General features: G+C 47.6%; 1 protein-coding gene across 1 annotated transcript; it reads left to right on the plus strand.

Annotated features, from left to right (window-relative positions):
- The first annotated feature begins 12,148 nt into the window (after window positions 1-12,148).
- Window positions 12,149-13,756, plus strand: Eif1 (eukaryotic translation initiation factor 1). Its single transcript, XM_051158613.1, has 4 exons — window positions 12,149-12,338; window positions 12,928-13,091; window positions 13,222-13,323; window positions 13,532-13,756. Exons 1-4 carry the CDS (start codon window positions 12,308-12,310, stop codon window positions 13,574-13,576), a joined length of 342 nt encoding a protein of 113 aa, XP_051014570.1. The 5' UTR covers window positions 12,149-12,307; the 3' UTR covers window positions 13,577-13,756.
- The last annotated feature ends 577 nt before the right edge of the window (window positions 13,757-14,333 follow it).

Consider the following 14,333-nt stretch of genomic DNA (forward strand, 5'->3'; position numbering starts at 1 on the left):
GTCAGTGTAACAAAGATAGTTCCCAAATCAGTCAGTTTATTTCAAGGCACATGAGACTAAATAAATATAAACAGAACAATGTATTTAAAAAAAAAAAAAAAAAAAAAAAAAAAAACCTGGGACTAAAGACCTCATTCAGTGGTCAAGAGCACCTGTTGCTCTTGCAGAGGACGGAAGTTTCCAGAACCCACATGGTGGTTCACTACCATCTGTGACTCCGGTTCCAGGGACTCTGACACCCTCTTCTGACCTCCACAAGCACCGGGCATTCACGTGGCTGTACATACATACACTCAGGAATACACAGATACACATAAAATTAAATTAACTAAAAATAAAGGAAAACGAATGAGTCTGTCTCCTCGGCATTCAAAGGCCTATAACTAAGAGCTGAACACTGGTGGAAGGGCGCCCCATTTATTCAGGGGCTAGTCCCAAGAAGATGAGGGGGGCTACTGGCCTCAAAGTTCTGCCTTCAGAAACCTATATAGATTGGATTTAATGGGGAGGCAAAGGAAGTGTACTGGGAAAGTTGGGGGTTGGGGGGAATGTGCTGAGTGAGGTCTTCATCAGCCAGAGGATGTGTCTCCTTTTTAAAATATTTTATTAATTATTTGACAATTGCATAAACTGCATTTTGGATATATTTACCCCTTCAACTCCTCCCTCAGCACTGTCTCTATCTCCCCCCCCCCCCCCTCCTTCCCACCCAACTTTCAGATTACTTTTTTCTTTTTTTTTTTTTTTCCCTTCCCCATTGAGTCTAATTTGTGTTGCCCAGCTAGTCTTGGGAGTGAGGCCTGCCCTGGTGTGTGGTCAACTACCAAGGTTTTGTTTTTTTGTTGTTGTTGTTGTTTTTTTTGTTTGTTTGTTTTTTTGTTTTTTTCATTTTTAAATTGGTCCTCCCTCTCCCAGCAGCTATCAAATGCCAATAGCTCCTCAGGTAGTGGTGGGGTTTCATGTCTCACCCCCTCAGGTTTCATGTCTCACCCCCTCTACACACCGCCCTCTATGCTGGGATTTTCTCTGCAGGAGCTTGCCTGAGTCTTGTGTGTGCTGTCACAACTGCTGTGGATTTATAGGTGCACCTCCCCTGATGTGTCTGGAAAATGCTGCCGTCCTTGAAGTCACCCACCATATCTGAATCTTACAAATGTCCCTCCTCTCTTCTCCAAAGATCCCTGAGGCTTGGAGTGAACTACAAATGTCCAATGTAGTGCCTAACACTTCATAGTGTTCTCAGCACATTGGATGGTCTTGGGTCTCTATGTTAAATGCTGTCTACTGCAAGGAGAAACCACTGTGATGAGAGCTGAGAGATGCTCTGGTCCAGAGATTTAGCAATAAGACATTAGGAGTCACTTTAATACTATGTCTACTTAGCTCAATAATAGCCCTGGCTTCTCCCCTGGGGCCTACCCAGTCCCAGCTTCCTGGCCCTTTTAATAATGCCAGGTATGAATTCCATGTCATGAAGCTGCCCTTAGAGCCAATCAGAAATATTATTCCTGGGCTGGGCATGATAGTGCACACCTTTGATCCCAGCACTTGGGAAGCAGAGGCAGGTGGATCTCTGTGACTTCCAGGCCAGCCTGGTCTATGGAGCAAGTTCCAGGACAGCCAAGGCTACACAGAAAAATTCTCTTGGATAAAACAACAACAGCAAAAATGTCACTCTCATTCATAACATTGCTGCCACTGCTCTGGGCACATTATCAGGCCAGCCATTGTAACTTTCAGAGTTCTGTGGAGCATGCATAGCACCTTCCAGCACCATAAACACTGACTAGCCAATATGAATGCCTTCGTTTGTTTGTTTGTTTGTTTGTTGTTTTTTGGTTTTTGAGACAGGGTTTCTCTGTGTAGCCAGGCTGGCCTCGAACTCACAGTGATCTGCCTGCCTCTGCGCCCCCCCCCCCACCAAGTGCTGGGATTAAAGTCGTGCACCACCACCGCCAGGGCGGAACGCTTTCCTTTTTTAATCCCTCTGGCCATAACATGAAATCAACCTTGACCTCATAAAGACAGTCACAAACATGTTTTTGTGCAAAATTAAGTCTCACGGGAACTTGTGTGTCAGTGGTACATAGAGACCATGTCTCAAAAAGAAGAAAGAAAGAAAGAAAGAAAGAAAGAAAGAAAGAAAGAAAGAAAGAAAGAAAGAAAGAAAAGAAGAAAGAAAGAAAGAAAGAAAGAAAGAAAGAAAGAAAGAAAGAAAGAAAGAAAGAAAGAAAAGAAGGCTGGGTGTGGTGGCACACAGAGCTTTAATCCCAGCACTTGGGAGGAAGAGGCAGGCAGATCTCTCTGATTTCAAGGCCAGCCTGGTCCACAAACCCTGTCTCAAAAAGAAGAAAAAACTAAAGAAAGAAACAAAGAAGAAAAAGACCACCTTGGGGACAAAAGGATTTACTTCATCTTAATTATTTTACAGCTTGTAATCCATCACCCAGGGAGGTCAGGGCAGGAAGTCAGGGCAGGAACTGGTGCAGAGGCCATGGAGGATGCTGTGGTTTACTGACTTGTTTCTCCTGGTTTGCTGAGCCTGTTTTTTGGGTTTTTTGTTGTTGTTGTTGTTGTTTGGTTTTTGGTTTTTTTTAATAGCATGCAGGACCTATCCAGCCCAGGAGGCCCCATCTCAATAATCAACCAAGAAACTGCACCATGCCAAACATGGTGGTGCATGGCTTTAATGACAATATGAGGAAAGCAGAGGCAGGAGAATCCAGGTAAGTTCCAGAACAGCAATAGCTATATAGACAGACACTGTCTTGAAAGAAGGAAAGAAAGAGAGGTGGGAGGGAAGGAGGGAGGGAAAAAGAAGGAAGGAAGGAGGGAAGGAGGGAAGGAGGGAGGGAGGGAAGGGTGAAGAATTACTGAAGGCCCACAGACCAGTCTGGGGGGCATTTTTTTCAACTAAGGCTCCCCGTTTCCAAAATGACTTCAGCTTGTGTCAAGTCGACATAAAATTAGCCAGCACAGGGTGCTTGCCACCCAGGTTTGATCCCAGGGTCCCTTATTGTGGAAGGCAAGACCCAAATCTTGGGCTGGAGAGAAAGCTCACAACTGCCTGTACTCTTTTTTTGGGAAGGGTGGAAGTGGGGGTTAGGGGGAAGGAGGGAGGGGGGAGAATAAACCCTGCAAGTTGTCCTCTGACTTCAACATGGATATTGTGGCAAGCCTCACCCATGAATAAATTAAGTAGTTTTAAATGTACCTTTTCTTTCTTTCTTTCTTTCTTTCTTTCTTGTTTGTTTTTTGTTTGTTTGTTTGTTTGTTTTGTTTTGTTTTGGGTTTTGGTTTTGGTTTTGTTTTATTTTGAGACAGGGTTTCTCTGTATAACAGCACTGTCTATCCTGGAACTCTCTTTCTAGACCAGGCTGGCCTCGAACTCAGAGATCCGCCTACCTCTGCTTTACTAGAGCTGGGATTAAAGGCCTGCGTCACCACATCTGGCAAATGTACCTTTTTTTTTTTTTTTAAAGAAAAAGAACAGAGCTGAATTCCCATGTGAGTGGGCAGAAGTTAAGTCCCTGACAAAGGCAGAGAAAGTGAGTGCAAGGGAAAGTTTATCTAGGCTACAGGGAGACGGAGGGAGTACATTACAACATGTACCAAGCCGGCTCTGGCACTGGAGTACACCTGATGTTTCACCACCTAGCTCCAGGAGGAAAGCCTGCTAGCATCCCCTAAGGTTCCCTCCCTCCCTTACCAGCATCGGTTGGAAGAGTCCCAAGCGGCAAGCAGGTCTTGCTGCCTGGGTCAGGGTTGCAGCAGGCCTGGGTTTCCCTCTTTTTCCAAGTGGCAAGAATAGCAGCATTCATTCGCTGGGACCTTCCGAGTGGGTGGGAGTTGGAGGGAACTATCCTAGTCATTTATGTTTGTGGGCGGGAGGTCCCGAATAAGAAATGCCAGACACAGATCCGCAATTAGATTCTAAGTGAACTCTTTGCCAATCAGCTCCCCCAGCAGGCTGCTCCACAACCCAAGCCTGAGTTTAATGGGGCTCCAGCCTCCTCAGCATTCTTTCAATCACAGTGTTTTCTGCAGCAATAAGAGAACTCTGGGAGGCACCTTGGATCACAGCATCTATCTTCTCTGGTTACCATGGAGATACTTATTTTCCCCCCAGAGAACGCCACCCCTTCCTGGCAAGAGACTCTCCTACTCTGGTGTCACATTTGGGGCCCTGGGGAATTCTATCAAGGCCACAAAAGCCAGAGTATCCTCCCAAAAGGACCCCCGTTGAAGAGAAGACCACCTCAGCTCCATCCCTTTGTGTGTAGACCGCTCCTGTCCCGTGCTGCTCTTGGAGGCTCTCTCCTCAGGGAAACTGGCAGAAAATCTATTTAGTCATATAAAAATTTCACATTTGTACCCTTTATTTTATTTTATTTTATGTGTTCTGCCTGAAAGTATGTCTGTGTGAGGGTGTCAGACATTGGAGTTACAGGCAGTTGTGAGCTGCCATGAGGGTGCTGGGAATCGAACCTGGGTACTCTGGAAGAGCAGTCAATGTTCTTAACCACTGAGCCATCTCTCCAGCCTGTACTTTTAGGATTTACATCTTTATACTGGCATTCCACTCTATGAATCCCTTCAATGTGAGCCTAAAAGAAGAATGTTACTGGTCCCATGGAACAGAAGAGAAAAATGAAGCCTGGCAGGTACCAGCCAGGCAAGAGATAGCCTTCCTGGTGCCAGGCGTGGTGGTGCACACCTTTAAGCCCAGCACTCAGGAGACAGAGGCAGGCGGATTTCTGTGAGTTCGAGACCAGCCTGATCTACAAAGCAGGTGGAGGACAGTCAAGGCTACACAGAAAGACTCTGTCTTGAAAAAAAAAAAAAAAAAAGAGAGAGAGAGAGAGATGGACTTCCTGATACTCAGATTCCTTACCGTAGAGTTGGGCTCCTGCTTAGCCCGCAGCTTTTCAAGACTTTCCATGGAAATGATTCTGACCTGACTGCTAGAGCTGTGGACTTTACACCAGGCTACACACCATCTAGTTGTTCCACAGGGAATAGAAGTGTAGTTCAGATAAGAGAACTAGGTCACCAGAAAGCTGATGAGAAGGCCTAGGGAGGCTGGAGGAAAATGACCATGAGTTTAAAGCAAACCTGAGATGCATAGCCACAGCACATAAAGTTGATGGATGGATAGCTAGCTACATAAATGAATAAATGAGCCACGTGGTAGTGGCACACACCTTTAGTCCCAGCACTCAGTAGGCGGAGGCAGGCTGATCTCAGTGAGTTCAAATCCAGCCTGGTCTACCAAGAGAGTTCCAGGACAACCAAGACTACACAGAGAAACCTTGTCTTGGAAAAAAAAAAAAAAAAAAAGGAAGGAAGGAAGGAAAGAGAGAAAGAAAGAAGGAAAGTCATGCACAGTAGTTCTAGCACTCGGGAAGTGGAGGCAAGTGGAACATGAGTCAGTCTGAATTATATGAGACTGTCTCAAAAAAAAAAAAAAAAAAAAGGCTGGATATGATAGCACACACCTTTTATCCCAGAACTTGGGAGGCAGAAATTAGATGGAGCTCTGCAGGTTCTAGGCTAGCCTGGTCTACAAAGACAATTCCATGAGATCTTGTCTCAAAAATTAAAAATAAAGCCAAGTATGATGGTGCACACCTTTAATCCCAGCACTCAGGAAGCAGAGGCAGGCAGATCGTCATGAGTTCAAGGCCAGGCTCATCTACAAAGGGAGTCCAGGACAACCAAGGATACACAGAGAAGCCTTGTCTTGAAAAAGGAAAAAACAAAAAAAATTAAAAATAAAATAAAAGTAGTAGCAATATTGCTTCTCATGGCAGGCATGGTTTGTACACGCCTATAGTCTCAATGCCTTAGATGTGAAGTCCACAGATACTTAGAAGTTCAAAGTCAGCCTAGAAGACCTAGGTATTTGTTGTGTTTTGTTTTGTTTTGTTTTGTTGAGACAGGGTTTCTCTGTGTAGCCTTGGCTGTCCTAGACTCACTTTGTAGACCAGGCTGGCCTCAAACCCACAGTGATCCGCCTGCCTCTGCCTTCCGAGTGCTGGGATTACAGGTGTACACCACCACACCCGGCTAGGAATTTGTCTTTTAAAAAAAGGTATGCTAGTGCCCACCTTTAATCCCAGCACTCTCAAGGCAGAGACTATAAGAGCTCTGTGGGTTACAGGTTGGTGAAGGCAGCTTTAATCTCAGCTTGGCCACACTAGAAAGAACAGACATCCAATGGTCTAAAGGTTACTGTCAGCCTGAATTTCCTTGGCTGTAGTCAGGTGACCTCTGACTATTATCTCTGGACTGGCTGTGCAGGGCTTGGCCAAGGCTAAGAAGGTCTCCGCTGTTTAGGGAGCATTTCTACCCTTTGTTGTAAGGGGCTCATCAGTCAGGCCCCTTGTTCCTGACACCCAAGACAGTGGAAGAAACATTGATACTAAGAACAGACTAGCCACAAAGGCAGGTGAGCCCTTGAGGTTTAGTGCAATGGCTGCTCTAGAGATCTGGATACTGCAGAAGCAGATGGTTGACAATGATATTACGACCTAGCCAGATGCAAGCTGGGGAGCGGGGGGGGGGGGGGGGGGGGCTCTATCCTGCTTCTAGTTACCACCAGACCTCTGCAAGGCCGAGTGAAGAGTCGGCGGTTTCCAGCAAAAGCAGTCTCTCACTTCCCAGTCACTCACCCTCTCACCTGTATCCCACCTGGGGCAAAGTGTATGTGTGGCAATCACTGTTTACAAGCAAGGAGGTCGGGATCTGGAAGCATGCGCTAGCACACCAGGCATGCACAAGGGCTCCAGCTGGCCAGATGCCTACAAAAAGAGCTGGCAACGTGGTTTAGGAAGGGCCACTCTCCCTGCTCTGCTTCAGGCCAGGCCCAGGAGTTCTCTTTGAGACCCAGACTCAGACCTACAGAAACGGATTCTCCTCACTCCTGTCCTCCCAGACTTGAGAGTGGCAGAGGTGAGCCTGTAGCCAGGGGTTGGCCATTTCCGGTAACTGAGCATCCACAATCGATGCCTACAGGTCCATTTAGCGCCTCCAATACACAGTAGAAGAGACAAAACGTGCTGTTCCTTAGGTTTACAACCTAGCAGGAATAGAAAGGAAGGGGCGGGGCCAGATTTGAGGGCATGTGACCTATGGAAGTTAAAATTACCCCTCACTTACAGGACACCTAATGTATGCCCTGCTGTCCTCGCCTTGAACCTTTTACTGTTTTGAACTAAGGCCTTTTTGTTTTCATTTTAATAATGAGGCTAGCAAGTTACGTAGCTAGTTCAAAACACAGGTAAACACATTGCACTGTGATCAATACCATTGTGCCAGCATGATGACGCATGTCCATACTCCCAGCGCTTTCAAGGTAGATGCAGGAGCATCAGGAGTTCAAAGCCTGTCTTCCATAGTGAGTTCAAGAGCAGCCTAGTTACATGAGACCCTGTCTCATAATACCAAAATAAATCATACCCAATTTGAGGACATGCAAGCAATCTCCTCAGAACAAGGGCACCCCCAAGTGAGCCTGGGAGGAGGCCTAGAAGCTGTCAAACCCACAGAGAGAGAATACCACATTCCAAGGAAGGGAGGAGCAGACACAATCACCAGCTCTAATCTTAGATCAGCTTTCTCAGGTGAGAAAGCTGGGGGAGCTTCCTAGAACTGCTGCGGTGGGAAACGTGGAGCCCAGTGACAAGCACTGGGCTAAGAGGAGACTGAAGACCACTAAAAACCCGAAGAATTCCAAAGAACAAAGCAGAAGCGTGGTTCTGGGGTAAACAGGCCAAGGGAGGAGAACACACACATATGTGCAAAGAAGAGTCAGAAAAGGCCTGACAGGGTGGACTTTATTTTAAAAAAAAAAAAAAAGAGCCAAGCAGTGGTGGCGCACGCCTTTGATCCCAGCCCTCAGGAGGCAGAGGCAGGTGGATCCCTGTGAGTTCGAGGCCAGCCTGGTCTACAAAGAGAGTCCAGGACAGCCAAGGCTACACAGAGAAACTCTGTCTCAAAAAACCAAAAAAAAAAAAAAAAAAGTAATTAATTAAATTTTTTAAAAAAGTATAATTGTTATGTATTATGCATATTGGGAGAGGGGATTAGATTCTGGTCTAACATAACACAGAGAATTGAATTCTGGGTAGATCTCTCCAGCAGAGCCACATCCATGGGTGTGAAGGTTCCCAGACAGATGGGCTGGGGCCTCAGGTTTTCAAGCTTGGACTAATGGTATTGAGATGCCCATGACTTATAGCAGTCCCTTTCCTGACATCAAGGGAGCTAAATTATTTAATCTAAATATTGTTTAGAGCTCTTGCTCCATGGTACATCCTGAACTTAAGCATTTGGGAAATGGAGAGTAACAATCAGGAGTTAGGAGTGAGTCAAAAAGATATGTAAAGGATGGATAATAAAGTCACATCTATTAAAAAAAAAAAAAAGAGTGAGTCAAAGCTGTATGACATCCTGCCTCAAAAAAAAAAAGAGATGGGGGGGTGTCAATCATTTAGTAAATAAGAATCAAACATTTATGGGTGCTGCAGAGGTGGTTTTATGTTTAATAAATTAGAAAGGTGGCACAGCAGTTAAGAGCACGTACTGTTCTTGCAGAGCGGGTAGGTTCCATTCCTAGCACCATGGTGGGGTCCACACTCCAGTTTAGGGGACCCAGCACTCTCTTCTGGCCTCTGAACGCATCAGACATGCATTCATACACAATCTTTTTATTCCCTCTTTTTGTTTATGTATTCGGGTATTTTGCCAGTGTGTATGTTGGCACACCACAAGCCAGAAGAATGAATGGCAGACCTCCGGGGACTGGAGCTACAGACCGTTGTGAGTCACCCCGCAGGGCATGGGACTAGAACTCAGGTCCTCTCAAAGAACAGCCAGTGCTCTTGACGAGCCCCCAAAACAAGTTCATCTTTTAAAAAGGGGGATTCAGAGGGGGGAACTTTCAGGACTAGGGCACTTGCCTAGCATGTGCAAGACCTTGGTCTCAATGCCCAGACCCCAAAAATAAAATTCTTTCACGCCCACCCGACTTTTCCTCCCTAGGCAGTGTTCTCCTGTCCTCTGCTTTCAGCAGATTCCCTTCCATCCTGTAAGTCCAGGCTGTAATGTCACCACCTCCCAGGAGATTTATCTAACCACCCCGTCTGAAGGAGGAGACTAGGCCTGTGTCACTCACTCTGTGTCACTTGGCCACATATCCCATTTCTCTCCTCAGTACCTCTCACAGTCCGGTATCATCTTAGTCTGTTTCTTTTCTTTTCTTTTCTTTTCTTTTCTTTTTTTTTTTTTGAGACAGGGTTTCTCTGTGTTAGCCTTGACTGTCCTGGACTTGCTTTATAGACCAGGCTGGCTTCGAACTCACAGCGATCCACCAGTCTGTTTGTTTTCTGTCTGTCCTACTATCCTTTACCTTCAGGAGGGCGACAGTGAGACTAGTGATCAGAGCAGAAACTGGACAGTTCATGGGGCCAGCACACAAGTTTTTTTGTTATTGTTGTTCATTTGGTTTGGGCTTTTTGTTTGTTTGGTTTTTTGGAAGTATTTCTCTGTGTAACAATCAGCCCTGGCTGTCCTAGATCTTGCTTTGTAGACCAGGCTGGTTAGAATTCAGAGAGATCCTCCTGCCTCTGCCTCCAGAGTGCTGGCATTAAAAGTGCAAGCCACTACGCCCAACAGTTTTTTATTGTTGTTGTTGTTTTGAAACGAAGTCTCACTGTATAGATTGGTGAGGCTCAGACTCACAGGGATCTGCCCTCCGCCATCCCACAAGCGCTAAGATCAAAGGCATGCACCATCACACCTGACCATTTGGAAACAGGATTATCCTGCAGCCAATCTAGCCTCAAACTCACTTGACCTTGAACTCTTTCCTCTGGCTTCCTTCTCCCTGGAGCTGGGATTGCAAGGGTGCACCATCCTACCTAGCAGTTGGCAGGTTTTTAGGTTGAGATTCTATGTAAGCATGCACCCTTTGGAGAGCATTGGAACAAAGTCTGGCACAGTAGCCGGCCTGTGCAGCCTCTAGCTGTCACACTCGCGCCCACGAACCAGGTTACATCACATTTGACTGCCTGCCTCTTCCTTTATCTGATCTCTCTGGCTCCTGAGAGGCTTCAGATGGAAGATCTCTGATTTCTACTCACTGCTCACCCCCTTCAGTAAGCAGGCTGAGAGATGGACTGTGGGTCAGTCATACAATGTAGTGGTAGAATGCTAGCTCTATTTCCCATCCCAAACACTGCAGAAAATGTTTTACGTTTTAAAATAAGGTGAAAGGTTAACGGCGATGGTGGTGCATGCCTTTAATCCAACGATCAGGAGGCAGAGGAAGGCCAATCTCTGAGTTCAAGGCCAGCCTGTTCTACAGAGCGAGTTCCAGGACAGCCAGGGCTACACAAGGAAACCCTATCTGGAAAAACCAAAAAGAAAGGTTAACTGCTTTGAAAAACATTTCACCTGAGTTCTTTTTTTTTTTTTTTTTAAGATTTATTTATTTATTATGTATACAACTCTTGCCCGAGAGTGGGCCTGCCAGCCAGAAGAGAGCACCAGATCTCATTATAGATGGCTGTGAGCCACCATGTGGTTGCTGGGAATTGAACCTTTGGAAGAGCAGTTAGTGCTCTTAACCTCTGAGCCATCTCTCCAGCCCCCTGAGTTCTGTTCTTTCTTTCTTTCTTTTTCTTTTTTCCCCAAGACAGGGTTTCTCTGTGTAGCCTAGGCTGTCCTGGATTCCCTTTGTAGGCCAGGCTGGCCTCGAACTCACAGCAATCCACCTGCCTCTGCCTCCTGAGTGGTAGGATTAAAGGTGTGCGCCACACAAAAAAAATTTTTAATTAAAAAAAAAATTTTTTTAATTAAAAAAAAAAAAGGTGTGCGCCACCAGGCCTGCACACCTTAGCTCTTTAAAGGCCTTACCTCACATACAGGCTTAGAGTACAAAGAGCAGGCGCTGGTGCCTGGATTTTTCTGGGGTCCCCACTCCCACCTCGAGAACTACTTCCTTCCTTAGAAGAATTAATCTAAACAACTTTAGGTTACCAATTTAATTTTATTTTATTTTATTTATTTGTTTGTTTGTTTTTCGAGACAGGGTTTCTCTGTGTAGCCTTGACTGTCCAGGACTCACTTTGTAGACCAGGCTGGCCTCGAACTCACAGCGATCCGCTTGCCTCTGCCTCCCAAGTGCTGGGATTAAAGGCGTGCGCCATCATGCCCCGTAGGTTACCAATTTTAATTAAAACGTGCCAATCCAAATGATACTCTATATAAGGTTTAGATTTTGTTTGGTTGGGTTTTTGTTTTTCAAAACAGGGTTTCTCTGTAACAGAGCCCTAGCTGTCCTGGACTCGCTTTGTAGATCCGCCTGCCTCTGCCTGCCCCCGCTTCCCCGCGTCCCCAGCGCTAAGATTAAAGGCGTGCTCCACCACGGTTCAGATTTTAATCTCGTTATATTTATTTTGAATTAAATGGCTAAATCAGCCGGGCGTGGTGGCGCATGCCTTTAATCCCAGCACTCGGGAGGCAGAGGCAGGCGGATCGCTGTGAGTTCGAGGCCAGCCTGGTCTACAAAGTGAGTCCAGGATGGCCAAGGCTACACAGAGAAACCCTGTCTCAAAAAAACCAAAAAAAAAAAAAAAAAAAGTAAATGGCTAAATCTGTGAATAAGTAAGGAGAGAGGTGGGTTGATGGGTGGTCTATGGCTTAGCCGGGATCTCTCGAATTTGGGATGACCAGTATGTACTATCCCACTAAAGAACGCCAATCGATCCTCACCCTAAAACCCACTTTTGGGCTAGTACCAGCACCCCAACAGGGTCAAGATGGTAGAACGTGCCAAAGGCGCAGGCGCGCTCGAAACCTCTGCCAGTTTCTCGGCCGCCCAGACAACTACCACCCACACTGCGCAAGCGCGCAAAGGTACCAAACTTTCCCTCCCCCGCCCCGCCCCCACCCCGCACCCTTCCCTGAGTGAACAGGACGCCCTCTCGCCACCAACTCCAGTGCGCAAGCGCTGCGCCTTGGCTCCGCCCCCCGACCAATAGAAAGCGCGGCGCACGGGCGCCCTGGCGCTTGACGCCATGGGTGGGGCCGGGACGTGAGGGCAGCGCGTTGGCGTCACAGGGGCGGCTATATAAGTGAATACAGGCGCCGCCCCTCCGCCCCAGTCACTGAGCCGCCGCCGAGGACTCAGCTGCCTCCCCCTCGAGCCCCCTCGCTTCCCGACGCTCCGTCCCCCCTGCCCGCCTTCTCCCGCAGCCGCCTTCCGCAGGCCGTTTCCACCGAGGAAAAGGAATCGTATCGTATGTCCGCTATCCAGAACCTCCACTCTTTCGGTAAGCCCGGGGAAGGTCGTGGGCCTGGGTGAGGGTGGGGGTGGCGAGGTCGGGGCTCGGGGAAGCCGCTGAGCTCAGCGGGCCATCGTTAACTCGGGATGGAGAGGTGGCGGTGTCCGCGAGCCCGAGACCTGCGCCTGGGGTCGGCCTCCGAGGATGCCCGGAAGAAAAGGGTGGGAGGTCAGCCCATCCGGGCGGGCCCGGCGTCTCGGGTGGCGCATTTACTAATGGCTCCTGCCTCTCTACGAGCCACACCCGCCCCCTCCTGCCACCCCTGCGTCACGTCCTCTACGTCACCGTCGTTGTCACGGAGCGGGGAGGGAAGGCTCCGCCTCGGGCACCCGACTTCCGGTTGGTTGCATCAGCCGGGTGGGGCGCTGCCTGCTCGAGCTAGGGCTGCGGAGGGAGGGCAGGCCTCAAGCAGGAGGAGGGCCCATACTTTCCTACAGCTCAAGACTGACCAGTTCCGAGAGGGACAACAAAGGACGCCTCCGGAGCTTATAAGAATTTAGTGCGGGTACCTGCATGCTTAGAAAGATCGGTAGAAAATGGGACCACAACGCCTCTGAACGTTCCTATTTCTCCCCAGACCCCTTTGCTGATGCAAGTAAGGGTGATGACCTGCTTTCTACGGGCATGGAGGATTATATCTATATAAGAATTCAACAGAGAAACGGCAGGAAGACCCTTAGTACTGTCCAAGGGATCGCTGATGATTACGATAAAAAGAAACTAGTGAAGGCGTTTAAGAAGGTGGGTCGGCTGTAGATAAGAGCACATTTTATTGTCTACGGACAGGGGAGGGTGCAAACTTACAAAGGGATTAAGCGCTGTTGCGTTGCATGGCCTCCTACTTAGCTACATACGCCCTTTGTGTTTGCAGAAATTTGCCTGCAATGGTACTGTAATTGAGCATCCAGAATATGGAGAAGTAATTCAGCTACAGGGTGACCAGCGCAAGAACATATGCCAGTTCCTGATAGAGGTGAGTTTAGGCCTGCCAGTTTTCAGTTGTGAGCCCCCTGTTTGGGGGGGGTGTCAGAAGGGAGGTTTGTTTTAACTGTGCTCAGTTGACCCATTGTGTCTAGGGGGTTTAGGTTTGCTAGGCATACCCCCTATTAGTGGGATTCCTATTGCAGACCAGTGGCTGGTGTCATTTTGTGGACTTAACTCCTGTCCTTTTCTCGTTGCAGATTGGACTGGCTAAGGACGACCAGCTGAAGGTTCATGGGTTTTAAGTGCTTGTGGCTCTGAAGCTTAAGTGAGGATTTCCTTGCAATGAGTAGAATTTCCCTTCTGTCCCTTGTCACAAGTTTAAAAACCTCACAGCTTGTATAATGTAACCATTTGGGGTCCGCTTTTAACTTGGACTAGTGTAACTCCTTCATGCAATAAACTGAAAAGAGCCATGCTGTCTAGTCTGGAAGTCCCTCATTTAAACAGGCCAAGCAGTCAGCCCTGGCAGTGTCCAGCCTGAAACAAAGCATTAGCAATGTTTCAGTGGGGCCCAGAACCCCAAGATCACAGAAGGCTATGTCTGCCCAGAAGCTCCTCAGATGGCCCTCTAGAGCCCCCTGCCCTAGGACAATGTCACCACTTGAACAGCCCAGGTGAACCAGAGGATGGGTAACACCACACCCACCAGCTAAGTCACTAGAGGGAGTCTCCAGTAAGAAAGGACCCCTGGTGTCTAACCAGGTAGGCAGGACTCAGGAAGGGCCACCTTTCCAGGGGGCTTGGAACATCTGCCGGGGTCATCTCTAACCAGATAAATCTAGCTAAAGGATGCTGAAGGGTGAGGCCAGTCTGGTATGGGTTTAAACTTCTGACAAGGGAACAAATACCAAACTGACGCCATCAGTCATGTGGCTAGCTGCAGAGATTTCGATTCAGTACAGGCAGCTGCCCAGTGCCATGTGAAGGAACAAACTGGTCTTCTGGTTTTCTTTTCCCTACCAGTTTTAATGTTATGTAATGTATTTAAACCCTTATTTA

The sequence above is a fragment of the Acomys russatus genome, chromosome 16 (assembly GCF_903995435.1).
Source record: "Acomys russatus chromosome 16, mAcoRus1.1, whole genome shotgun sequence".
Taxonomy (NCBI): domain Eukaryota; kingdom Metazoa; phylum Chordata; class Mammalia; order Rodentia; family Muridae; genus Acomys; species Acomys russatus.